This window comes from Macaca fascicularis, chromosome 16 (genome assembly GCF_037993035.2).
Source record: "Macaca fascicularis isolate 582-1 chromosome 16, T2T-MFA8v1.1".
Taxonomy (NCBI): Eukaryota; Metazoa; Chordata; class Mammalia; order Primates; family Cercopithecidae; genus Macaca; species Macaca fascicularis.
The window spans coordinates 62,062,501-62,090,430 of record NC_088390.1 but is presented as its reverse complement, the minus strand read 5'-3'; the positions used below and the strand labels follow the sequence as shown (position 1 = coordinate 62,090,430).

Below are 27,930 nucleotides of genomic sequence, written 5' to 3'. Positions count from 1 at the left end.
AGGGTATAACGATTAGAAGATAATGGCCCGGTACCTTTGAAGACTGGAATGAAGCTTTCTGTGCAGTGACACACTGGCAATGTGAAGAGTCCTAATTTGACAACAAAACAACCTAAATCTCTTTTATGAGGTGAGCAGTGTATCTTAGGTAATAAACACTTAAGTAATTAGACGGTTTTTATGGAGATAGCTATAAAGTGAAACATGGGGAAAAAACCCTCAGTAATAGGCTGACGCCCAGGGAGATGGGTATATAAGAGCCAGGGTAGAAGAGAGGAGCATCGAGACACCAAAGGACTTCTCTCGACTCAACAAAAACCCGCCTCCCATTGCTATGGATTGCTGTGCTCTCCGCTCCTGCAGCGTCCCCACTGGCCCTGCCACCACCTTCTGCTCCTTTGATAAAAGCTGCCGCTGTGGAGTCTGTCTACCCAGCACCTGCCCACATGAGATCAGCCTCCTTCAGCCCATCTGCTGTGACACCTGCCCCCCACCCTGCTGCAAGCCTGATACCTATGTGCCAACTTGCTGGCTGCTCAACAACTGTCACCCGACTCCTGGCCTGAGTGGGATCAACCTGACCACCTATGTTCAGCCTGGCTGTGAGAGTCCCTGTGAGCCCCGCTGTTAACCAGCCAAGTCTGCACACGTTCCGTGAGGTGGCTGCCCAATGTCCTCTGCATCACCCGGGCTTCGGCACTCACTACTGCCTACATCAAGGCTAAGGCCATCCCAATCCCCGGGGCCAAGTCTTGATGAATCTTCTTAATTCTTTGCTCCTTTCGGTACAGTTGGAGACCTCCTTTCTGTCTTTTAGGCTATTTCATCACTCTTGAGAAATAACCATTTTGACTCTTTGTTAATAAACTTTATTCTGGCTTAGCAAATATGACCTTGTGATGATTTATTTTCATGTTTTCCATTAGGGAAAGTGGAATGCCTACCTAAACCTGAACAACAAGTTAACACACCATCCAAGATTTACCCCAACAGAATAAGAGCTCTCATAGTGGAATTTATCAAAAAAATAGATACTGGTTATTTGTGATAGGTTAAAAAGTAAAAAATGTGGTAGTTCATTTATAGAATCTTTTTATTTAACATATATTTATTTAATAGATATTATTGGAAGACATCCACTGTGCAAGCACTACGCTAGAGTCTAGAGGTTAATAGAATGTTTTTAAAATACTGGATTTTAGTTTCCATTGATTCTGACATTGATTTTTCTTTCTTCCTTAATTGACTAAATGAATTGATGACTGTGCTGGTGTGTATAAATAATTTGATCATCCTTGCTGGTGTGTATAAATAATTTGATCATCCTAGTCACAGTCATCTGAAATTCTGAGCTCAAAATGCAAAGCAATTTTGAGAAGCATATACATCCATTTCTTCCTATATGCTGCCTTCCCAAAAAATCCATTTTGAATTAATATCAGCATTTATTGAGTATTCATTGCGCCCTCAAATGGGGCTTACATTGGTTTACATTAGTCATGACCATGATTAGAAGTTTGCTAGTCTAAGTGACATATAATATCATGACAATGAAATATACTTAAAATATCAGACCACAGTATAGTATTTTCTATACACCAGAAATAGTCACACAATTCTCAGAGCAAAAACACACAGTTTCTATTAGAACAAAACTTCTACGATAACCACTAATTCCTAATTCATGTCCTTATTTATCTTAGAAAAATCTAAGTGCAATTAGGTCTTTGCGGAAAATAAAGGTATGGTGAGATACACACACACACACACACACACACACACACACATATATATATATACTTTTAGACTTGCCTTTGGCCTTTGGGCCAATTGCTTCCCTCTCAGTCTCAATTTCCCTGTTACTAAAGTGGTTTCCCACCTATAGTTTGGTTTCCTACAGTCTCAGTTAGCTTGTTATTACTTTCTGCCTTGTTTTTGTCTCAGGATTATTGTGAGGACCAGATGTCCTCAAGTGTGGAAACCACATGTCCACAGCATCAACCTGTTACACATGAGAGACTCCCACCATTACTGCCACATGGCAGTTCCCAACTTTCTCACCAAAAAGCAGCTTTTAAAAATATTTGTTTGTGGCCGGGCGCGGTGGCTCAAGCCTGTAATCCCAACACTTTGGGAGGCCGAGACGGGCGGATCACAAGGTCAGGAGATCGAGACCATCCTGGCTAACACGGTGAAACCCCGTCTCTACTAAAAAATACAAAAAAACCTAGCCGGGGCCGGGCGCGGTGGCTCACGCCTGTAATCCCAGCACTTTGGGAGGCCGAGACGGGCGGATCACGAGGTCAGGAGATCGAGACCATCCTGGCTAACACGGTGAAACCCCGTCTCTACTAAAAAATACAAAAAAAAAAAAACTAGCCGGGCGAGGTGGCGGGCGCCTATAGTCCCAGCTACTCGGGAGGCTGAGGCAGGAGAATGGTGTGAACCCGGGAGGCGGAGCTTGCAGTGAGCTGAGATCCGGCCACTGCACTCCAGTCTGGGCGACAGAGCGAGACTCCGTCTCAAAAAAAAAAATTAAAAAATAAAAATAAAAAATAAAATAAAAAATAATAATAAAAGAAAAAAATTATTTAAAAAAAATATTTGTTTGTTTATTTATTTGTTTATTTCAGTAGCTTTTGGGGTACAAGTGGTTTTGGTTACATGGATGAATTACACAGTGGTGGTGAATTCTGAGATTTTGGTACACCCGTACCCAAGGAGTATACATTGTACCTAATGCGTAGTATTTTGTTCCTGGCCTGCTTCCCACCCTCCACCTTTTGAGTCTCTAAAGTCCATTATATCACTCCATATGCATCTGCATACTTAGTTTAGCTTCCACTTATAAGTGAAAACATGGTTTTTTGTTTTTGGTTCCTGTGATTTCCCACTCCATTTCACTCAGAATAATGGCCTCTAGCTCCATCCAAATTGCAGCAAAAGACATTGTTTCATTCTCTTTAACAGCTGAGTAGTATTCCACGGTATATATATATACACCACAGTTTCTCTATCTACTCATTGGATGATGGATACTTAGGCTGGGCATCTTTTTATTTCTTGAAATATGTATTTTTCCCAAATGGCTTTCTTAAAAAAGTTTAATAATTCCTTCATTTTTGTTCATAAATACATTTATAAATATCAATGAAATGTTTAGGATTATTATAGAATAACCTTTGTTACCATACCAAGTTACCTTTTTCCTAGTCAAAAACAAAGAAGTTTCATGTTTTCATACATGCTAGTAAGGGATAAAAATTTAGAGTTTGTTTTTAATACTGAAAATAACTCGAAGTTCCTACTACTACTACCATGGGTCTTTAGCATTCACGGGCCCTGGCCTAGTTATAAATCCCCAACTGGAAACCAGAAGATGTATTGTTTTAGCCCTGGCTCTGCCTTGAGCTGCTTCTGTGGCCCTAAACAAGTCAATTAAGTTCTTGGGGTCTCAGGTGTTAAAGCAGTAAAATGGGTTCACCACAAGACTGGTATAACTTTGGGAATAGAGACTCTTTTAGAAAAAAACAATCCATAGAATAATACAACCTTGAGAAATTCACTATGGATTTATTAAAAATAACAGAAAGGAATTTCATCCTGTACCACTCTGCCACTTTGCTTGCTCAATAGAACCTGAATTATAATATCACTAAATAATGCAAACATGTCTGAGATGCCTGTAGCCACATGAAACATTCATCTGTAAATAGCCATATTCTTGTTGACTTTATTGAGTTGAAAATGGTCCAATTCATCACTTGAGTTACTCATTCTGAAATTAGTCATTAGAAATCACATTATGTGATCCACAGTATTTTAAATTAAGAGGGAAAACAAGAAGAGTTTGGCCTCCAAAATTACAGCTGAATTGTCACTTGGATTGATTACCCATAAAAGTCATGTAAGGTTTGGCATGCCAGAACCCTGTGAAGACAAAATGTGATGACCTTGTGACAAAAATGACAAGTCAATGACTCAAAAATATGATTAACTTAACAAGAGCGGGAACTCTTAATGGACATGTAAATGCCAAACAGATTAGAGAATCTCAGTGAAAAAGGGTGCCATAAACAAAACAGGAAGCCTTCCAGCTGGACCAATGCCCACTTGGGAGGGTATATAAGAGCCCTAACAAGAGAGGAGACATTTGTACCTCACCAACCTCATCTGTCTAAGAAACTGAAAGCTAACTAGACACCGACTGCCATGGATTGCTGTGCCTCTCGCAGCTGCAGTGTCCCCACCGGGCCCGCCACCACCCTCTGCACCTTCGACAAATCCTGCCGCTGTGGAGTCTGCCTGCCCAGCACCTGCCCACACACGGTTTGGTTACTGGAGCCCACCTGCTGTGACAACTGTCCCCCACCCTGCTACATTCCTCAGCCCTGCGTGCCTACCTGCTTCCTGCTCAATTCCTGCCAGCCAACCCCAGGCCTGGAGACCCTCAACCTCACCACCTTCACTCAGCCCTGCTGTGAGCCCTGCCTCCCAAGAAGCTGCTGATGGATGGCTACTTTGCTCAGTGCCCGACAACGAGGAATCCAGAAGCTGTCTCGTCAGTAGTCACTTGCCTCAGTAGTTTACCAGATGTTAAGGCAGATCAGATGGCCCAGATATGAAGAATTTACCTTTGGTTTTAATGGGGGGAAAAAAGAAAAGTATTTTTCATGGTTATTTAGCTGAATAACCATTTGGTTCCTGTGGGCAGGTGAATGTGTTTTATTAGCAAACTACTGTTTCAATCTGTAAGACCTCAGATTACATGTTCTTGATCATACTGCTTCCTGGCTCTTGTTTCTTGTATTGGGTATTTCCATAGAAGAAAATTTCTTGGTGGTTTTTCCAATAAACTATATTTCTCTGGCAAGATGTGTCCTTTGTTTATGTTAGTTTTGGGTATATTTCTTCCATTTTAAAAAGGTAAAAAAAGATGATTATTTTAATTTTTTAAAAAAGAATCTATTGGCAGAATGACTAACATTCTGGATACTACTAATATGGCTTGCTAACTTTTAACAGGTTCTCTTTTATATTTGCCTTCTCTTCTCTCTTCCTCCTCAGACAAATGTAATTTTGGTGTGAACCAACATTTATTTGTCTACTCTTCACTAGTAAATCATTCATTTAGTCCTTGAAACAGCACTAATGGACAAGAATAAATGAAGTTTTAAGAGTTATTCAACATTCTCAAAGTCATAAAGTTACTTACTTAGAAAATCAGAATCCAGCCTCTTGTATGTCTGACTCTAAAGCCCAATTTTTCCTACCACAATACTACCTTCAATAGTAATGAAGCCGGAAGCTTAATGAGCACAGTTATGAAATAAACCCAAAATACGCAAGAGAAATAAAACATGTAAGATTCTTTAACAAAATCCACATTGTATTATAATAGAAAAAGAGTACATTGGTTCATAGATTAAAATTGGCAAGTATTCAATTCTAAAATCTGGGTATTTTGGAGGTGTCCCTATTTCAACTTCATCTTCTCTTAGAGAGAACTCAAAGTGGTCAACTCTAGTCACAAGGCACCAGGAATATACCTCTATTTGCCACCGTACTCTGCACAGATGTTCTACCACAGTAATCAATAGAATGCTAATACTTTTCAGGTGTCTCAGGTTAAGAGCTAAAACTCTGATTAAATATGCTTTAATTCATTACTGAATTTTATCAGCCTACTTAATTTTATCTCACAAAGATTTTTCTTTTCCAAGCCTAGAGAGAACAAGTACATATATGTATATATACTATATATATAATACATCCAATACATTTATGTAACACATATAAATATATGTGTGCATGCATATCTATACACAATACATATATAAAGACACAAGTCAAAATCTGAAAATGCCTTGAAATAAAACCACAAGAATACATGCAAGGAAAAGAGGAGGACAAGGAAGGGGAGAAGAAAATGCTTTTAAGCATGCTTGTTTTAAAATGTCCTCAATGTACCTGTTAGTCCCTTCAGAAAGAAATTTCTCAGGGGATTCCATAGGCTTTTTACAGCTCAACCTTAAATGAACAGAACTTAGCAGCCATGGAGTCTATGGGACACAACAGAGGATACTGTCAACAAGAGATTCAGTCCATTCACTCATTCATTTGTCCATATTTCCTGAGTGCTTATTCTGTGTCAGGCATCACATTAACGCCAGGAGTAGAAAGATAAAAGAAATGCTATTGCCTCAAGTCTCTAGTGCCCTCAAGTCTCTCCCAAATCTGATGAAGGAGAAAGACAAGTTATAATCACAATAATTGCAATGCTGAGGGATTCTGCTGTGACTGGGAGGTGAACAGCATGGCATGCAAGCATACAGAAAGAATAACTAAAACCCAGATTTGGTGATTCAGTGTCAGAGGTGAGAAATAGTTATGGAAAGCCTCTGAGTTATCCAGCCTAAGCTTTAAAAGATGAATAGGCAGCAGGAGAGGTAGGAAACAGTTGTTCCAGACAGAACAACAGCTTAATAAATCATGGAGGCAGCAAAGAGGCTGGGGTTTTTAAGCCACAGGAGGTAGTTGGGAATGACCGGATGAACAATGCATTGAAGAGGGTGAGGCAGAGAAGACAGAAATACAAAGACCCAGACACAAGGGACTCCCCAAAGCAAAGGGGTTTGGACTGAAACTTTGAAGCAATGAAAGATTTCAAGCAAGAGACCAATATAATCATGTTTTGCTTCTAACTGTCTCTTTTCATTATTAATCTTGGATTTACGTCTTCACTGTCCTGGATCCCTCCATTGACTGTAGAAAGATACAATTAAAACTGGACTTCTTGGATGTGTGCTTGTGCGTGTGCGTGTATGTGTGTGTCTAGATTTTTAGCACTCCGAAAATCTACCATCTCATCAAGAATCACCATGCTTTTCCTACAATTGCTTAAAGAAAAAAGATACCCTTTGTTTTTAAAAATAAAATGCTTAGTATCTCTGACACATAGTTTAAACTTCCATTTCTAACCACATAAAAGGTAGCTCTATCCCAATAGGTCCTATATTTAGTTTTTAACACACTGGCTCCCAAACCATCTAAATCATCTCACCTCTCTATGAATCACTATCATCATTTATAAACAAAGGAGAGTAATTCCCAGGTCTCTTAGACCACTGCAGAGAAAATACATTTTAATAAAGTGCTGCACGTCTTGTTAATAAAAGAGAAGAGCTTATTATAATAAACTTGTTGCATTACAACTGTTTGTAATCTGTAACCTTGTCTTATTTATCATTAGAGAAACACAATGTTCTGCATAAACAGTAACAGTTTCTCTAAGCTTTTACGGTGAACTTAAAGTAATATTGTATCCCAGGTAAGAAGCTGATAGCTTTCTGCCATGAAATTCTAACCCTGAGGGTCTGCAAGCCACGTTTCCTTTGTAATGTTTCCCTCAAAATAATTTTTTTTCTTTTATTTATTGTCTTTTGCCCTTAGAATCCAATCTTTTTCCTGCCTATTATAATGTATAATAGCAGCAACTTATAATAATATGTTATGTGTATGAAAAATTCTTCCCCCAAACTATAAACTTCATGAGGGCAAGGATGGTGCCTATTTTGTTTATTGCTATATATCCAACATTTATTACAGTGACTAGCACATAGTAACTGCTCAGTAAATGTCTGTTGAATTATTTTTTTAATAATAAGTGAAATAATAATCAGTCCTAAGTAAAAGGATGCATACTTTGGCAGGTATTCATACAAAAATAAATCTGGTGAAAGTCCAGGAACCAGCAGATATCATGAATTCTGTCTTTCAAGCAGAGCCATAGAGAGATTTTCAAATTTTTAAGTTTGTTAATTTATATGCCAAGCACTTTCTCTAATAGTAGATGTGATTATTTATTTATTTATTTGTATAAACTTCTAATATAAATGTTTGCTCTTTCCTGTAAGGTTGCTCTCTTGCTTACCTTCATCTCTTTTTCTTTTCTTCTTTTGACTGTTTCTTTTATCTTTACCTTGCCTTGAATTTGATCTGTAATTTGCTTTAATCATGATAATAATTTATTTTTGCATAGCACTATATGGTTGTCCATGAGCTTTCACCCTTTTTATCACATGTGAACCTCACAGTAATCTCCTGAGTGGAGGAATATGTATGTTATTACCCTAATTTTGCAGAGAAAAAAGATGAAGCTCCTAAAAGTGAATTACTTACCATAACAAGGAAGGTAACCAGCAGCACCGGAAATAGTCAAGAGCTCTTCTGACTCCTAATGTGGTCCTCTTAAATACACATCCCCATTCCCAAAACATACAGACATGCACCCCACCATGTACCACTCTACAGGTGTGCCTAAGGAGTAGGTGGGAGGAATGTGAGAAGAACCATGGCTTGCAGGATGCATGAGACCAAGCTGAGCGGAAATGGTTAGAGGTTTCTAAATGATATTGGCCACAAGCCCACCTTGTGCTCCCTCTTAAACACTGAACTATGCCTGCAGTCTAAACAGCGTACTGATACTAGAATCCAGGTCTTTCCTACCACAGCTACATTTGATTTCAGGAAAAAATGCAATACTTTGTAAAAAAAAAAAAAAAAAAAAAAAAAAGGAAAGAAAAAAAGAGAGAATGAAATCAAGTGTTAACAGATTAATTTAGCTCAGGCTCATAAGTTTCCTTTGGTGATAATTTTACTTGAATTTTAGTTTTGTATTCTTATTATTTTATTTAGTCTATATAGACAGAAGCTAAAAATTCAATTTGCCTACAATTAGCAGTGAAGGAAAGAAAGCAAGCCAGCTCTCAATAGAAGACAGATGGCCAATATGCATATGAAAGAATATTTCAACCTAGCTGGTTATAAAAGAAATACAAACACAATAATCATAAAATTGTGTTTTTCACCCAAGAAACTGGAACACACCTTTAAAATAAAGTATCTGTCAACGGTATAGGAAATGGGAATTCTTAATCAAACACACCTGGTAGAAATAGGTAATTTGAAAAAAAAAAAAACCCAGGTAAATAGAACCATTCTGAAGAGCAGTATGGCAATGATATGAAAGGCCTTAAAACTACTAGAAATTAACATTTGCCCCTATAATTCTACCAAATAATTAATTCTGTTTCTGAAATAATCAAAAATATGCACAAAGATTTATATACAGAGGTGCTCTATTGCCACAACTATTTAGAGAAAAGTTGAAAATAACCTCAATGCACAGTAATATACATTTTTAAAGTAACATAGAAGTGCAATTATATAATAAATACTAAAATATTAAAAGTAACACTATCAAATATCTTTTAAAATATAATTATATACAGATACATAGATATACACAAAGGCAAGTTTCAGAACCTATGCACAATGTGATTCCTCCAGTAATGTAATGTAATACTAAACAAATGTATACAAAATATTTGTAGTAAAAAACTACAATAATAAGTGTTTTATAAAGTTTTTCCATATTTCTCAACAGCATATTTCTCCATATTAATGTAATTTTGATCTTCAAATCCTCAAAGCTAAAAGAAAGTAAAATTAAGTTCAACTCTTTAAAACAAGGATACTTTATCAGACAAATTGGTATAGATAAAGTGACAGATTAAAAATAAAGCAGCACTGGAGAGCAGGCCCACATATTGTACAGACTCACTGTCATGCAGTATTCCCCAGCAGGGCTGGTGTTGAAAATATAATAACAGAAGGCTTTGGTGATACCTCATAAAGCTTGTGTTCCAGTGACAAATAGCAAGGGTAATCACTTCAGATTTAGCAATGAACTCAAATAAAAGTTAATTAGGAAAATGGGGACTCTTTACAGTGTCTAAATGTCAAACAAATTAAAGAATAATGGGTACACTAACATAAACAAGAACCAGGAAAGAAGCCTCTTGGCTGGACCAACTCCCAGTGGAGAGGATATATAAGAGCCCCAGAGAAAGGAGAGATATTCACGCCTCAGAAGACTTGTCCTTCTTTTCAATCAAACCCATAAATACCACAGACACTGATTGCCATGGATTGCTGTGCCTCTCGCAGCTGCAGTGTCCCCACCGGGCCCGCCACCACCATCTGCACCTTCGACAAATCCTGCCGCTGCGGAGTCTGTCTGCCCAGCACCTGCCCACACAAGGTTTGGTTACTGGAGCCCACCTGCTGTGACAACTGTCCCCCACCCTGCTACATTCCTCAGCCCTGCGTGCCCACCTGCTTCCTGCTCAATTCCTGCCAGCCAACTCCAGGCCTGGAGACCCTCAACCTCACCACCTTCACTCAGCCCTGCTGTGAGCCCTGCCTCCCAAGAAGCTGCTGATGGATGGCTACTTTGCTCAGTGCCTGAGGTTGAAAGAGTCAGCATAGAAGCTTTAGCGTTCACGTATCTCAGTACCTACAACTAATGTGCTCTGTTTTAGAAATTGGAACAAGGATGTTGCTATCACAATCACCCCTTGCAAATAAAAAGAGACCAAGAGACTTTCAGTGACCATTCAGCTATAACCAACTGCAGTCTGAATTGGTGGATGCCTACAGCTTCCCGAAGCTGTTCGATTCCTTCATATTAAAGTGTCTCTTTCTGTGGGTGCTTTGGGAATTGTTTCCAGTCTTGGGTGCTATCTTTCTGGAAATTAAGGAAGTTCTTCATGATTATCCTAATAAACTTTACATCTCTGGCATAGCACAAATGTCTACAATTACTTCTGTTTATTTCTGTTCATTCATTAAATGTGTTTCTTAACTCTGAACATTGGCATTTTAAGAAAAACTGGGAACCTTAGTGAAACTAAAAATGGTGGCAGTATGGACAAAAATTTAATTTTGCTGTTCTTGCTGTTTTAAGAAAATTAAACGTCCTTGCATATAAGATGGTCTAGTACATCGGCATATTTGAAAGTAGACTTTTCCTGACTTGTCCTCCAAAAAAAAAATGGTTTCAGACAGGTTGAGAAATATTGAACATTACCCAAACACCAAATATGACAAAATACATAAACTAATCCATATGACATGAGCTATTTATGAAAAAATTATAATAATGTCATTATTTATTCAACTAAGATTTATTAAATGCCCATGGTGTGTCGGGTGTTTTATTATCCTTGCTGAAAATAAGCTAACCATCTGGCAGGTGAAACAAATACAAACACAACATCCATTTGTTTCTTCCTACAGTTAATAATTATTTGTCAAATGTCAATTGCTGTGTTACAATAAAAAAAAATGATGTGTTCTACCAGGAGTATTAGTAAAGTGCTGTGGGATCATAAAATTGAGAACAATGAAGACTGTTGTCATGGGGGTAAAATGGGAAAGACATGGTCAAAGAGGAATTGACTGCAACCTAGAAGGAGAGAAGGAGGAGAGAATTCAAGATGGAAATACTCTGTTCTTCTTGCTCTAGACATGTCATATTTGCAACACGAGTAGCTGTATCTAAATGGAGTTTGGAAAGCTATTCTGGAGAGGAAGAAGATATATGTAGGTAAGTGAAGAAGACTGTGTAAAAGTTCTCAAGTACTTACAGAAGGTGCAGTTGCATATACGCTGGCTGAAATTCCATCAGGCACAGCAAAGAGTGGCTGCTGGGTGGTTAGAAGCTGAATGGAGATACCAGAGGTCATTCACTATTAACAGACTTTGAGGTTCCAGCCTACCAGAGTAGAAAAAAGGATTGAAAAAAAATTGAAGAAGCTAAGAAGCCTGTGGGAAAGTATCAAGTGGTGAAACAAGGATGAAATTGGAGTCTCAGAATTGACAGGAGTTAAAGAATAGGAAATAAAAATTTGGGAGGGAATGAAAGCAAAAATTTTCAAAATTTGATGACATATTTTATTAACCCACATATTCAAGAATCTCAACAAACTCTTAGCAGGATAATTGCAATACACACACACACACACACACACACACACACACACACCACCTACACATATCATAGTCAAACTGCTGAATAACAGTTAAGAAAAAAAAAACAAATCAAATAGAAGGCAGCAAAGAAAAAATGAATGTCTGACTTCTCTTTAGATAAAATGAGTGTCAGAGGAAAATCAAACCTCATTTATAAGGTCCTAAAGGAAAAAAAACTGTGAACACTACAGTCTGCAAAAACAACCTTCAATATTAAAGAAAAAATAAAAACACTTTTAGGTGAATAAAGCTGACTTCTTTTTTAAGTGCCTGAAAATCTATACTATAAGAAACACTAAGGAAGTCCTTGTGGTTTAAGAGTAATTTTACCTCAACGACAAAAAACAAACAAACCAGTTCAGAAAAGGACAGAGAACTTGAATAGACATTTCTTCAAAAAAGATATACAAATAGCCAATAAGCACAGGCAAAGCTACTCAGCATCACATCACTAATCATTAGCAAAGTGCAAATCAAAACTACAATGAGACATCACCTCCCACCCATTAGGATGGCTACCATAAAATAAATAAAATACAAAAAACAAAACGGCCAGGTGTGGTGGCTCATGCCTATAATCCCAGCACTTTGGGAGGCCAAGGCAGGCAGATCACTTGAGGTCAGGAGTTTGAGATCAGCCCGGCCAACATGGGGAAATCCCGTCTCTACTAAAAATACAAAAATTAGCCAGGCATGGTGGTGGGCTCCTGTAATCCCAGCTACTTCGGAGGCTGAAGAAAGAGAATCACTTGAACCTGGGAGGCAGAGGTTGCACTGAGCCAAGATGGTGCCACTGCACTCCAGCCTGGGTGACAGAGCAAGACTCGGTCAAAAAAAAAAAAAAAAAACACAAAAAATATATATATACCTATATACATTATATATATATATATAGAGAGAGAGAGAGAGAGAAACTGGAACCCTCAAGCATTGCTGGTAGGAAGGTAAAATCGTACAGTGACTATGAAAAACAATATAGCAGTTCCTCAAAAAATTAAATGTAGAATTGCCTTATGATCCTGCACTTCCACTTCTGGGTATATGCCCAAAAGAATTGAAAGCAGGGGCTCTAAAAGACATTTGTATACTTGTGTTCATAGCAGCAATAATTGCAATAGCTAAAATATGAAAACAAACAAGCATTCATTGATAGATGGATGGATAATCAAAATGTGGTACATCCATACAATGGAATATTATTCAGCCCTAAAAGGGAAGGACTTTCTGACACATGCCACATGAATTAACCTTGAAGACATTGTGCTAAGTGAAGTAAGCCAGTCACAAAAAGATACTATTCACTTATATGCTTTCACTTATATGAGGTAGTTAAATGTAGTAAAAAAATCAGAGATGAAAAGTAGAACAGTTCTTGCCAGGACACAAGGGTGGGGTTAATGGACAGTTGTTTAAAGGAAACAGAGTTTCAGTTTTAAAAGGTGAAGAGAGTTATGGAGAAGGATGGTGGTGATGCCCACACAACATTTGAATGTACTTAATACCACTGGGTTGTACACTTTAAAACAGTTAAGATAGTAAATTTTATGTTACTTGTATTTTGCCACAATAAAAAACATTTTAAGAGTAATGATACAAAATGAAGTCTCAGACCTTCAGGAAGGAAAAAAAATCACTGAAAATGGTAAATACATGGATAAAATATGAGACTTTCTCTTTTTTGTTTTCTCAATATTCTAAAAGACAATTATTTAAAGCAAAAGCAATGGCATCGTGGGGTTTCTACATGCAGAAGTAAGCAAATTGACAATAATAGCACAAAGAACAGAAAGGAGCAAAAAGAACTCTACTGTGGTAAGGTTCTCATATTTTACATAAAGTGCTACATTATTAATTCCAAGTGGACTGTAATAATGTAAAGATGCATATCATAATCCTGGGAGAACTATCCCACCCTTTAGAAAAGCCATTAAAAGATATATACTTATAAAGCTAGCATAGAAAATAAAGTAGAATGTTTGATTGGCCCAAAATTAGATGAGAAACAAAGGGGAAAGGAAGCAAAAAGACATGGAAATAAAAAACAGATAGCAAGATGGTAGATTTTAAACCAACCGTATCAATAATTACATTAATTATAAAGTAAGCACTCCAAAAAAAGTCAGAGGATGTCAGATTGGATTTAAAAAGAAAACCCAACACTATGCTGTTTAAAAGAGATTTGCTTTAAATATAAAAGCACAAGAAAATTGAATGCTATAGTCTCAAAAAAAGACATACCATGCAAATAGTAATGATAAGAAAGAAGTTTGGTCATTTAAATATTAGATAATTTTTAAGGTGATATTTCATAATGAAAAAGGGAAAATTCATCAGGTGGTCCCATAATCCATAAAAATATGACCCAATAACAGAGCTTCAAAATAAATAAGGCAAAAAAATCCCAGAAGTCAAGAGAGAAACAGATAAATCCAAAATCACATTTCATGATTTTAATATCCCCTGTCAGTATCTGAGAGAACAGACAAGAAAATTACCAAGGATAAAGAAGATTTGAATAATAGTATCAAGCAATTTTACCCAGTTACATTCACAGAATGTTACCCCTTACAATTACAGAATATACATTCTTTTCAAATGCACAAGGAACTCTCACCAAAGTAGCCTATATTCTGGGCCATTAAATTTGTCTCCATAAATTCCAAAATCTAAGAAAATATGTTATCTGACCACAACGGAATTAAATGAGAAATCAATAAGATATTTAGAAAAATCACCAAATACTTGAAAATCAAACAACACAGTTCTAATAACCTATGGATCAAATAATAAATACCAATACAGCTTAAGAAATATTATGAGCTGAATGATAATGGAAACACAAGATTTTAAAAATTAATAAGATACATACAGCATTGGATTTGTAGAAAATATACAGCAAATGATTATATTAGAAAATAAGATTTACATCTTTATCACCTTCATTTATATCTTCTTTAATCACTTAAGTTTTCATTTCAACTAAATAGAAAAAGAACAATTAAAATTCAAAGTAAGTAGAAAGAAAGAAATAATAAACATAATATCAGAAGTCAATGAAATAGAAAGCAATGAGGAAATTAATGAAGCTAAAATATGATTCTTTGAAAGGATTCATGAAGTACTTCTATTTAGTTATTTTTTAGTTGGCAAATAATAATTGTATATATGTATGTTTGTGGGGTGCAATGTGGTGTTTTGATTTATGCATTGTGGAAACAGTAAATCAAGCTAATTAACATATCCATCACCTAACACCTTATCATTGTTTTATGGTGAGAACATAAAAAAATCTACTCTTTCAGCAACTTTGAAATATACAATACATTAGTATTAATCTGATGAACATCAAGCCAGATTGATGGGGGAAGCATGAAATAAAACACAAATTACCAACATCTAGAATTAAATAGTGAGAATATATAGACACTACAGATACTAAAATTCATGATAAGGATTATTACGAACCACTTTATTTCAGTATTTTTGCAACTTAGGTGAAGTGAACAAACTCCTTGAAAAATGCAACTTTCACACAAAATGAAATAGAACAACTGAATAGCTTTGTGGGGTTTCTATATGTAGAGGTAAGCAATTTGATATTTTTTAATATTTGATGTAGAGGTAAGCAAATATATATATATTTGTGTGTGTGGGCGTGTGTGTATGTGTATGTGTGTTTGAAACGGAGTCTCACTCTCATCCAAGCTAGAGTGCAATGGTGTGATCTCGACTCACTGCAACCTCCACCTTCCAGGTTTCACCAATTTTCATGCCTCAGCCTCCCGAAAAGCTAGGACTACACGTGTTTGCCACTATGCCCAGCTATTTTTTGTATTTTTAGTGGAGACAAGGCTTCAGCATATTAGCCAGTCTGGTCTCGAACTCTGCCCTTAAGTGATCTGCCTGCCTGGCCTCCCAAAATGCTGGGATTACAGGCTTGAGCCACCATGCCCAGACTTTTTTTTCCTAGTTAAAAACAAAACACAACTTTTTCACATGGGAGACTCCTGGAAGAGATGGCCTCACTGGACTCCATCAAACATTTAAGGAAGAAATAACACTAATCTAATAGAATCTCATGAAATAAAGAGGAAACATTTCTCAATTTAATTTATGAACAGTATTACTCCATTCTCACACTGTTATAAAGAAATATCTGAGACTGGATAATTTATAAAGGAAGGAGGTGTAATTGAGTCCCAGTTCCACATGGCTAGGGAGGCCTCAGGAAACTTACAATAATGGTGCAAGGGGAAGCAGGCACTTCTTACATGGGGGCCAGTGAGAGACAGCGTGTGAAGGAGGAACTGTCACACACTTACAAAACCATTAGATTTCCTGAGAACTCACTCACTATCACAAGAACAGCATAGAGGAAACTGCCCCTATGATCCAATCACCTCCCACCAGGTCCCTCACCTAACACGTGGGGATTTGGGGATTACAATTCAAGATGAAGTTTGGGTGGGACACAAAGCCAAGCCATATCATGAACCCAGTATACAACTTGATACCAAAACCTAGCTAGGTCATTAGAAGAAAGGAAAATTACGGGCAATATTTCTCATCAACATAGATGGGGGAAAAATCCATTTGCTAATCCTGTCAACTAATTGAATAAAGCAATTTATGTAAAAGATAATGTAGAGTGACCAAGTCATTCAAGATGATTGATCGTACTGTAGGGTCCCCCAGATCAGCCCCCACTTCCTTCTTTGCCTTGGGAAACAGAGTGCCTTGATCATCCCGTGGCCCAGCCAGCTGTGTGTTCCCCTTGCAGCTTGAACCCGAGCCGGGCCTTGAACATTCCCAGACACTGTTAAAGTTACTTAGGTTGTTGCCCAAAACAGTGAAAATCAACCTTGTTACTGCGTGTATATACTAGCCTTGGCCCTGAGCCAAATTTCTTAAAGCCGCATGTAAACTCTTATAACCTGATGCACAAATGTTAAAAGCCACAAGACAACTGCTATAGCAGAAATGCATGCGAAGTGCTCTGGGAGGAGCCCCACCTCCACATGAGGCAGCTGAATGATGTTTCAGCTAAGTCTTGACATGTGAGTTCATCCAGGAAAGGAATGGCAGAAGAGCATTTGACCAAGAAAACAGTACCTACAAAGCTTGAAGGATGGCTGGAGCTTAGGGTTTGTGAAAGAGAACATCATGAAGTGAGCCCAGAAAGGTAAATGGGCACTAGGTTAGAGAAGGTCATATTTGCCAAGGTAGAAAGCTTGCACTCCATAAGTGGAGGGCGACGAAAAGCAGGTGTGTATTTTAGGGAAATGATTCTGGCAGCCTAGGTGGATGTTGTAAGTATTATACAAAATAAATAATACAGAGTATTATACAAAATAAACTACAGTGTTTTTGTTTGTTTTTGTTGTTGTTGTTTTCTGTTTTTTTGGTTTTTTTTTTTTTATCATGGCCTTTCATGACATCTATTTCTTTTTCTGTATTCCCAATGTTCCTTTCTTCTGATGATGGTGCACCACAGAAATTGTCACGGGTGATTAGCGACTATCTGGGGCTGGCGGCATGGGGGTAAAAAGAATTTATCAACATAGTTGTAGGTAAAGAAAGGCAGATTTATTAGAGAAAGTATGAAAATACGTTGCAAGGAAGCAATGGGCAGCACAGCAGAGAAGGGGCTGTCTGCAAGGAGAAAAAGGTGTGCTGGAGATTTTACAGCATGGTGCTTGTGCTGTGTGCTGAAGAGGGTTTGTGCAGTACTGATAACACAAAGGTTGCAGTGAGCTAAGTTGCATTTTTCTATCAGCTGAAAGTCTGGTGATAGCTGGGTGCAGAAATATTGTGCAGGAGGGCTATGTGTCCTGGACCATGATGAAGAAGATGAATCTTATAGCGTATCTGCTTTCTTTCTTTTTTTTATTTTTTATTTTTTATTTTTATTTTTTTGCTTTCCTCTGGTCCTGCCAGCCTGACTTCTCTTCCCTAAGGAGGACTCCACAGAAATGAATTCTGGGTGATTTCCATATTCTACGATGGAGACTATAGCTATAGATCATTATTATACAACACTACCTAATTAATCAAGAACAAAACAAATAGTCCTACCCTGCAGGACACTAACTAGTAACCAATACTTTACAATTAGAAATTAGTTCCAGACAAAAGGAAATATTTCTTATTTTACCTGCAGTTACATGACTGCGCTTTAGCTAACTGGAACCTGTGATGGACAACCAAAACGTGGGTTTTCTTCAAAGATACTTTTCTTTTGACTCATTAGGTTACTGTGAAAAGATAATTTTCTTTCAGAGATTTGTAATTTTTCAGAAGTGTTTTTGAATCCTTGAACTCATATTTGTTGCAGAGCAGCGTCAATATACCATGAGACACTCTAAGAACTTTTTGCATAAGTGTTGATGTGTAAAGAGAATCACTAAATTCAAACCTAACTCTGCCCAGGGAGTAATAAATCCTCAGAGACTATTTTAACTCACTTACATATGTTCTTCTGGTTTGGTTTCTATTATCAGCTACCTAGGAAGTAGCCCTCAGGATTAGGGGAAAAAATAAGTTTATTCTGGATCAAAAAATTTTTAACTTTTTCAGATTACTGTGTTTTCTTTTCCTATAATGTTCTCAAAAATTCTACAGGCAATTTTCTCTATGCACCTTTGAAAATGAAATAAACATAACGACTAAAACCAAGCAAAGTGAAACAGATTATGCTTCATAATGGAGCTGAAATCCAAGACAGAATCCAAAAAAGTTACACATCTCAAGTTCCTATCTGTCAGATTTGGCACCAGAGATTTCATCCAGTGGAATCACTGATTTGGAACCTAAATAAAATTTTATTTTGCAAGTTCCAGCAGTTTTAATTTTCATGAAATTCAGGCCTTCATAAATAAATAAATAGGAGAAAACAGGCTGTACATCTCAGAAGAAAAGACTCCTGTGGGTTCCTTGTCCCTACTCTGAAGTATAATCATTGAGGAATTCCCAAGGGACTAAAAGGTTATAACTTACAATTTATATTTCACTCTCATTAGAAATACACGTAAAATAGTGTAACTTATCTAATAACAAGAAATGAGAAATGGGGAGAAGGCAAGTTTCAGAAAATCAAAGATCATAATTCCAGCTCTAACCAATTTATATTTTAGCCTGCAGAAAAACAAGTTATTCCTATCAGTTACGTAAAGTGACTTTTCCATTTGTACGCAGGTAGACATGTTTGTATACACACACACAAACACACACACACACATTAAGTCCAATATATAGCTCACTCCTCCAGTCTTGTCAGCACATACTCTGAGAACACAAAAAGCATTGAAAGATTGCTAATCACACTGACCATTTTTATGGTGGTGGCACAAACAAATAAATGTCATTTTATGAGCTGTAATACTAATTTTAAAAGGGGACCCAAGCAATCAATGCACAGAATCAAAATCTGTGGACATGTTATTTTCCTGATTTGTAATGAGTTGTATCTATAATTATTGATTGGCCAAATTTTCTCTTTCTTTTCTTATTCTGTCAAAAGGACAATGTTTCCTATGACAATTTTCTGAAATAAGTGTTTTGTCTGGCACATGGAAATGGTGTAGGTCCTGCTTCGGTAACCTAAAGTTATCCCTCTTTTATGAGGCATAAAACTCTTCCTCAGTAAATAAACAACTCTAATGAGATGTTTGTATGAAAACTGGCACCATCAGTGATAAAGAAAACATCCGGTGCAGTCTGTAAACACCCATTTTGGGGCGTTATAAAACTCTCAGGAGGGAAGGAGAGTTTTGGAGTCAAGGCAACTGAAGTTTTGCAGCCAGCCTCTGTCTTTGCTTCTGGAAGGATGACTTCTGACTGTTCCTCCACACACTGCTCTCCTGAATCCTGTACCACGGCCTCCGGTTGTGCACCTGCCTCAAGCTGTTGCATAGAAACAGCTTGTCTCCCCGGTGCCTGTGCTACATCCCGATGTCAGACTCCAAGCTTCCTATCCAGGTCTCGCGGGCTGACTGGTTGCCTCCTGCCATGCTACTTTACTGGGAGTTGTAACAGTCCCTGCTTGGTGGGGAACTGTGCCTGGTGTGAGGATGGGGTGTTCACTAGCAATGAGAAGGAGACGATGCAGTTCCTGAATGACAGACTTGCCAACTATCTGGAGAAGGTGCGCAGCCTGGAGGAGACCAACGCAGAGCTGGAATCCAGGATCCAAGAACAATGTGAACAGGATATCCCAATGGTGTGCCCGGATTATCAGTGTTACTTCAACACCATTGAAGATCTCCAACAAAAGGTGTGTGTCCTGTTGCCCTAGTGCTCCACCTTCCGGATCTATGACTTGCTTTATCTTTCTACCAGAGGGACGGTTTTCCAGAAGGCAACCAAGGGAAAGGGGAATTCCAGGAGTTAATGGTACATAGGGGAGACCACTGGACTGAAAGTCAGAAAACCTCAGCACCAGCGCCAGAACTACCCCTGATAACTGAGTGACTATAATAAAGTAACTCGCCCTTAGGCTTTTCCTTCATCATCTATAGAATGCAGAAAAACTGTATTACATCCAAAATCGCTTTTGTATTTGACACTGAACATTTATATTATCTGAACACAAATCGTCAAATGCCATCTTTTTAACCACCTAGTAATCATTTGCTTGTCTCCTTGATGAATTTCTATTATTATGGGAGAGGATAGAGTCATAATACAAACTACTGATGGAGAAAACGTTAATGGTGTTCAACTGCCTAGGGATGTTGCAAAGTGTCTTATGTTATTAAAAAACTAAACCTTTTTATTTCTCTATTTTGCTTCTAAATTGGCACTGCTTTTTTCTTCATGAAGCGACAAGGTCAATAAGAAAAGCAGGCTGAGGGTGATTTTATACTTTCTTATAAAGACTTTCAAAAGATAACTAATGGCACAGCTGTTGGATAGAAGTTTATTTAGGTTTCTCTCAAAGAATCATTTGTCACATAATGGCTTGCTTCCCAGATCTTATGCACGAAAGCAGAGAATTCTAGACTTGCTGTACAGCTTGACAACTGCAAACTGGCCACTGATGACTTTAAGTCAAAGTAAGTTTAATTTAATTTAATTTAATTTAATTTAATTTAATTTAATTTACTTATTTTGAGGAGTTTCACTCTTGTCGCCCAGGCTAGAGTGCAATGGCGCTATCTCGGCTCACTGCAACCTCTGCTTCCTGGGTTCAAGCGATTCTCCTGCCTCAGCCTCCTGAGTAGCCGGGATTACAGGCAGGCGTGCGCCGCCACCCACACCCAGCTAATTTTTGTATTTTCAGTAGAGATGGGGTTTCACCATGTGGACCAGGCTGGTCTTGAACTCCTGACCTCAGGTGATCCACCTGCCTCGGCCTCCCAAAGTGCTGGGATTACAGGCATGAGCCACCACACCCTGCCTTAATTTTAATTTGAAAATAATTTATGGCTCGCTCTCTCTCTCTCTCTTAATCTCTCTCTCTCTCACACACACACACCCCCACAAATATTCTCTATATAATATTTTAAAGTCAAGAATGTTTTAAAAGCTTGAATTTATCATTACTTAGGAATTAAGAGAAATTATGCATGTGGCTTCCTGAAGTCCATGTGTCGATCCTCCACGTATCCCCACACTTTGCACAGCGTTCAGCAAAGTAAGCATTGGATTTCTCTTTTGCCGTGAAAGGTACGAGAGTGAACTGTCCTTTCGCCAGCTATTAGAGGCAGACATCAGTGGCCTGCATGGGATCCTGGATGAGCTGACCCTGTGCAAATCTGATGTGGAGGCCCATGTGGAGTCTCTGAAGGAAGATCTCCTTTGCCTTAAGAAAAACCATGAAGAGGTAAGGAAAGCGGCAACGCCACTGAAGGACTCCGAGAGTAACGTACTTAACACTGACAGATGATCTGTTGATGTTTGTAAATCAAATTTGGGCGGATGTTGCTTAAGCTGGAATAAAACTACTCCAGGCAGGGCCAAGCGCGGTGGCTCATGCCTGTAATCCGAGCACTTCGGGAGGCCGAGGCAGGTAGATCACAAGGTCAGGAGTTCGAGACCAGCCTGGCCAATATGATGAAACCCCATCTCTACTAAAAATACAAAAATTAGCTGGGCATGGTGGTGGGTACCTGTAGTCCCAGCTACTCGGGAGGCTGAGGCAGGAGAATAGCTTGAACCCAGGAGGCGGAGGTTGCAGTGAGCCGAGATCTCACCACTGCACTCCAACCTGGGCAACAGAGCAAGACTCCATCTCAAAAAACAAACAAACAAAAAAGCAGAAAAACTACTCGAGGCATTATTACTATTCAACCTGATCATTCCAGCGTGTCTCTGAATTAACATGTGAAATAGCCCCTAGACAGTGCCAGACAAAGGAACCAAACTCTTCTCCTGCCCTTGCCTTTGTGGAGGAGGTGAGTAACTTCACAAATGGCTTCCTTTGGAGGCTTTATGCCACCCCTAGCTCCAATCCACAGGGTATGAAAATCAGTCTGAGAAACAGACTATGAAGTCCGTTTCAAAAAAGGGATAAGGACTCATACACTATCTGGACCAGTGTTTTTAAATATTCCGCATTTATAAACTTTTAAAAGTCATAAAATATAAAGTGATTAATACAGTGATAAAGCTAGAAAATGAAAAGCTGAATGATGTAACAAAGTACGTTTGCTCTTTGAATATTTGTTGATGACAATCATAGCTAACATTTATTGACACCTTACTATGTGTCATAATTAACTTTTATAAGTTAATTATGTGTAGATTAACTCTTCTAGATCTCACAATAACCTTCTGGAAAAATGTCCGATTATTATGTCCATTTTACAGACGAAGAAATTGAGGCCCTTCTAAGTGGTGAAAAGAGATTCAGCCCAGACAACCTGAATCAAAATCTCACACTTTTACCTACTACTCCACAAAACAGAAGTAGAATGCCATTGGATGTCAAATGGATTTTTCCCCATCATTCTGTGACATCTTTATGCCATCCCACTTTCAGGAAGTCAGCTTGCTTCGTGGACAGCTTGGGGACCGCCTCAGTGTGGAGCTGGACACTGCCCCCACCCTTGACCTCAACAGGGTCCTGGATGAGATGCGCTGTCAGTATGAAACGGTGCTTGCCAACAATCGCAGAGAAGCCGAAGAATGGTTCGCTGTTCAGGTCAGCACCCAGATCGAAAAAATGGCAAGGTTACAGACTTCCGCCTTTTGTGAATTCTCTAATGGTGCCTGTGTTTCAGACAGAAGAGCTGAATCAGCAGCAACTGTCCAGTGCGGAGCAGCTGCAGGGCTGCCAGACGGAGATCTTGGAACTGAAACGCACAGCCAATGCTCTGGAAATTGAGCTCCAAGCACAGCAAAGCCTGGTGCGTGAGGCAAAGGCAGTGTCCGTTATGTCACTGATAAGTCAGGCTCTGAGATGTTAAGCCCTCTTCCATATCCAGGGATCACATTTCCTTGCCTTTCCCAAGTACTGCCGTTTACCCAGTATTAATAGAAGCAGAAGTGACAGGTCCACAGCTTGTGTTGTCCCTCTAAGATGCCTTACCTTCACTCCTGGGCTTGAGTCTGATGCTGCAGCAGCCTCCAGAGACAGGGAGGGAGAAGCAGAGCGAGAGAAACCTCCAGGCCATGGTCACTTAAGCATTCCAGCAGGTTTTAATTCTCATTTGATTCAGGCCAGTTTTCCAGGCTCACTGTTATATCTAAAACAAAGAATCATTTTCAAACATTTCATCCTACAGTTTCCCTACAGGATCTACACTTCAACCTGATCCTTCACTGTACCCCACCCCACTCAAGCAACAAGAACACCATGCGTCCAAGATGACATGAACCAGTTCTGGTCAAGCACCACTGTGTGCATGTCATTAGATCCTGCGGAGAATACCTAGGAGAACAATAGCTGAGCATTCATCCAGTGAGAGGCACTATGCTCATTTAAGCCTCACAGTAACTTCACGGGATAGATACCTTTATCCCATGACACAGATAAGGAAAACTGAGACTCAGATTAAGTAACCTGCAAAGGATGCAATTCTAAGAGGCAAACTTGGAAGCTGAGTTCAGCCAGTTGAATCCCAGAGCCTCTTCTCTCTCTCTTTTTAAATTTATTTTTATTGATATACAATATTTGTAAATATTTATGGAGTAGATGTGCTATTTTGTAACATGCATAGAATGTGTAACGATCAAGTCAGGATATTTACAGCATCCATCACCTCAAGTATTTATCATTTCTAGGTGTTGGGAGCATTTCAAGCCCACTCTTCTAGCTATTTTGAAATGCACAGTGTATTGTTGTTAACTGTAGTCACCCTTCTCTGCTGTCCAACATGAAAACGTATTCCTTCTGTCTAGCTGTATGTTTGCACCCATTAACCAACCTCTCTTCATCCCCTTACCACACACATGCCCTTCCCAGCCTCTGGTATCCAGAGCCTCTTCTCCTAACAGCACTATACTACCCCTCCCTGCCAAGAGCCCAAACTCAATCTTTCCTCTCATATGCTGTTGATAGTCCTTAAGCTTCACAAATAAGTCATGTATTGCTGTAGTCATAGTGGTGGTAGTGATAGCTGACATGTAGAACAGTGGCAGTACGGCTGGCACTGTTCTAAATGCTTTACACATATTAATTCTTAATCTTCACAACCCTCTAATGAGACAAATACTTTGCATATAGAGAATAAAACTGAGACTCACAGAAGCTAAATAATTTGCCAGTGGTCACATAGCTAGAAAAGGGTAAGCAAGGATTTGAAAGTAGGCACTCTGGCCCAAGAGACTGCACTTCATGGTCCTTTGGACAATGTTTCCTCCTGCAGACAGAATCTCTGGAATGCACCGTGGCAGAAACCGAGGCCCAGTACAGCTCCCAGCTGGCCCAGATTCAGTGCCTGATCGATAACGTGGAGAACCAGCTGGCCGAGATCCGCTGCGACCTGGAGCGACAGAACCAGGAGTACCAGGTGCTCCTGGACGTGAAGGCCCGGCTGGAGGGCGAGATCAACACGTATCGGGGCCTGCTGGACAGTGAGGACAGCAGGCAAGTTCCACAGTTACTCATGATATCCCCCAGAGTCACAAAGAGGCTGATGTAAAAGAATCCTGTTTCCCCAAGGTCTGGACAAGTTCAAACCTCCCCAATGTGCTCAGGGATCTTCTTAAAAGAGGGCTGAACAGTGGCTGAGGTTAAGCACATGACACTAGAGATATTTTAAAAATATTATAAAGGCAGATTAATTATTAGTGTAACATTTCATACTGGCATCTCCCTTTGTTCCTGTTTTCCACTAAAGGAAAATCAGGAATAGGCCTGAGATAACATTTGCAAAATCAAGAAAAAATATAAAATTCTATTCAACTGCCACTGCTACAGTGAACATGAAGTGGCAATTCTGGGTGCAGAGAAGAAACAGGCTTCAGTCAATGCTATTGTGCAGAGTTTTTTTCAGAACATAATTTGTGGACAAACTTTGACATGGTTTGTCTGAGTTTCCATTTTATCAAGATTCCCTTGCTAAGCTTGGTTTAACATCAATTTTTCCCCAGGCTTTCCTGTAACCCATGTTCGACCACATGCACCTCGAGCAACACTTGTGAGCCATGCTCAGCCTATGTCATCTGCACGGTTGAAAACTGCTGTTTGTGAATGTTAAGGACAGCAGGTAGAGGAATCAAAGCCGGCAGCATCCTAGAAAGGAGATGGGGCTTCAACCAGGGGCATCCAAACAGGAATCACAAATCCAGGGGACGCTCATATCCTGGAATTGCCCTCCAGGTATCCTCAGTCTTTCTGCTTTACTATTTCCTCTCCTTCCGGCTTATTTGTGGTATGCTGGGAGCCCATAAAGCGTTCTTGCTCATCTCCAAATAAAACATGTTTTACTCCTTTCACATGGTAAATATAGCTCTATGGCTGATTAGTGTTGATAGAATATTCATTTTATGGCAAGAGAATCATCTAAACCCATAACCATAGTTTCAACATACAAAAACCCAGGTTGAAAATATTTTTTAACTCCTCAAATACAAACACATTAATGAACCCATGCAAAATGTCATATATCTTAGAAAACAGTTGTGTGTATCTTTCTGAGAAAAAAATTAGGAATAGAATAATAAAATGTATTTTTTGATTATAAAAGTACTAGATTCTCTTTTCTGTAATTTGGCTCATTAAAAGGGAAAAGGTCACTTATGATTTCATCTTGCAAACAGCCATAGTCAATATTTTGGGGTACTTTCTTCTGGTTTTCTTTCTTATGATAGATTTTTCCACACAGCTATAATCATACTAACATATGCACACACTTGTGTAATCTTTCTTTCATTTATGTCATCTAAGCATTTTTAATTCTAATCAAAACATAAGATTGTATTGTAGCCATTGTTTTTTTTGTTTGTTTGTTTTGTTTTTTAATTTGAGACAAAGTCTCCCTGTGTCGCCCAGGCTGGAGTGCAGTCGCACTATCTCGGCTCACTGCAACCTCCACCTCCCAGGTTCAAGCGGTTCTCCTGCCTCAGCCTCCCGAGTAGCTGGGACTGCAGGTGCATGCCACCACGCCAGGCTAATTTTTTGTATTTTTTTTTTTTTTAGTAGAGACAGGGTTTCACCATGTTAGCCAGGATGGTCTCGATCTCCTGACCTTGTGATCCGCCCACCTCAGTCTCCCAAAGTGCAGGGATTACAGGCATGAGCCACCGCACCCAGCCTGTAGCCATCATTTTAATGGTTGCATAATGTACCATAAGGTGCATTGATCTGTTATTGGACATTTAGGTTATAAGAATAATTATTCTCATACATTTAAGAGACAAGGTAGAGAACTTCCAGAATGATTCTATTTCCATATTCCTCCTCCTAAAAACCCTGGAAATTACATATCGAATAAACATAAGAAGACTCTGAAAGGTAGAAGAAGAAGCCAAACCACCTAAAGATATTGAGACCCCAGGAGTGACACTGTGGTGGGCTCCCTGGATTAACTCTTTATCTCATAAATCCCAGAGTGGGAGCTGGACAAACCAACAACCAGAAACACCAATAGGTGCAGACAAAACAAACAAACCAGAAGAGCTTGCTCTGCTTAAAGAACCAAAAAAGAGGCAGCCTAGAAAGGCAGAAAACCTTTAGACAACAACCACTCAACTCAGCCAAACACCACCGAAAATATCATTTTGCCCACCCATATCCACACCAGAAAAGGCCAGGGAGGGAGTCCAGTCTTCTATCCTTCACAGGCTGTAACAAGGCACTCAAACTTCCCCACTGGGGTGGAGTCAGGGAAAGGTAAGTGAGAGATCCAGGACTTTCATTCCTGCTAAAAGACATGGAAGCACCCCTGCCCCACCACCATGGTGTCAGTGGAGACCACACGGGAAGCCTGGACTTAACTCTACAGGCTGCAGTGAGGCTCTTCTTTTCTCCTCTGGGGTTTAGTGTCACAGGAGGCCTACTGGACAGTCAGGACTCTCTCCCTCCTCCAGCAGTACCAAGGCCACCCCCCATGCAGTGTCAGCTGCATGGGAGCAATAACAAGATATTCTTGCCCCTCCTGGCCCGGGTGGTATCAGCAGAGGCCAGATAAGAGTCTAAAATCCTCCCTCCCAGCCGTGATGAGGGGGGCTCTCCCCTTGGGTGTCAATAGGGGCAAAGTGGAGAGAACCTCTATTTCTAATCCCACCTGGTAGGAATGAAGCAGTGTCCCCCTTCCCCTACCAAAACAGTGTCAGAGGAGACCTGCCAGAACAGAAGATTAAATAATATCCTGAATCTCATAACATAATGCCACAATGTCCAGGTTTCAATCAACAATTACTCTTCATACCAAGGATCATAAAATCTCAACTTACATGAAAAAAGATGATCAACAAATTCCAACATCAAGAGGAAAAAGATGTTAGAATGAACGGACAAGGGTTTTTTACTTTTTATTTTTTATTTTTCTGGGTACATAGATGTATATATTTATGGGGTACATGAGATGATTTGATACAGGCATGCAATGCGTAATAATCACATCATGAAGAATGGGGTGTCCATCCCCTCAAGCATGCATCTTTGGT

General features: G+C 39.1%; 4 protein-coding genes and 1 long non-coding RNA gene across 5 annotated transcripts in view; 4 read left to right on the top strand and 1 right to left on the bottom strand.

The window, feature by feature from the left end:
- Positions 1-280: 280 nt before the first annotated feature.
- KRTAP3-1 (keratin associated protein 3-1) overlaps positions 281-27,930 on the top strand; it is a 28,259-nt gene continuing 609 nt past the window's right edge. The window contains exon 1 of the mRNA XM_005595844.4: positions 281-2,159. Within this exon, the coding sequence (XP_005595901.1) occupies positions 335-631 (297 nt within the window). The 5' untranslated portion in view covers positions 281-334 and the 3' untranslated portion in view covers positions 632-2,159. The remainder of the gene's footprint in view (positions 2,160-27,930) is intronic.
- On the top strand, positions 4,156-5,452 carry LOC102120302 (keratin-associated protein 3-3). Its single transcript, XM_005584148.4, has one exon. It carries the CDS (start codon positions 4,213-4,215, stop codon positions 4,507-4,509), a length of 297 nt encoding a protein of 98 aa, XP_005584205.2. The 5' UTR covers positions 4,156-4,212; the 3' UTR covers positions 4,510-5,452.
- LOC102120673 (keratin-associated protein 3-3) lies at positions 9,922-11,616 on the top strand. The gene has a single exon (XM_005584149.4). The coding sequence runs from the start codon at positions 9,989-9,991 to the stop codon at positions 10,283-10,285; it is 297 nt and encodes a 98-aa protein (XP_005584206.2). The 5' UTR covers positions 9,922-9,988; the 3' UTR covers positions 10,286-11,616.
- On the top strand, positions 19,649-25,513 carry KRT40 (keratin 40). Its single transcript, XM_005584150.4, has 7 exons — positions 19,649-20,149; positions 20,848-20,930; positions 21,544-21,700; positions 22,859-23,020; positions 23,100-23,225; positions 24,687-24,907; positions 25,414-25,513. The coding sequence occupies exons 1-7, from the start codon at positions 19,703-19,705 to the stop codon at positions 25,511-25,513; spliced, it is 1,296 nt and encodes a 431-aa protein (XP_005584207.3). The 5' UTR covers positions 19,649-19,702.
- LOC135967703 (uncharacterized) overlaps positions 27,832-27,930 on the bottom strand; it is a 75,363-nt gene continuing 75,264 nt past the window's right edge. Inside the window, exon 3 of the long non-coding RNA XR_010581880.2 lies at positions 27,832-27,930. This exon is cut by the window's right edge and continues 1,009 nt beyond it. This is a non-coding gene — a long non-coding RNA (uncharacterized lncRNA).

Coding starts and splice junctions, on each gene's coding strand:
- KRT40 (XM_005584150.4), top strand. CDS start 19,703: ATGACTTCTGACTGTTCCTCCACACACTGCTCTCCTGAATCCTGTACC. Junction 20,150..20,847: donor TTGAAGATCTCCAACAAAAG/GTGTGTGTCCTG, acceptor CTTGCTTCCCAG/ATCTTATGCACGAAAGCAGA. Junction 23,226..24,686: donor TCCAAGCACAGCAAAGCCTG/GTGCGTGAGGCA, acceptor TTCCTCCTGCAG/ACAGAATCTCTGGAATGCAC.
- LOC102120673 (XM_005584149.4), top strand. CDS start 9,989: ATGGATTGCTGTGCCTCTCGCAGCTGCAGTGTCCCCACCGGGCCCGCC.
- LOC102120302 (XM_005584148.4), top strand. CDS start 4,213: ATGGATTGCTGTGCCTCTCGCAGCTGCAGTGTCCCCACCGGGCCCGCC.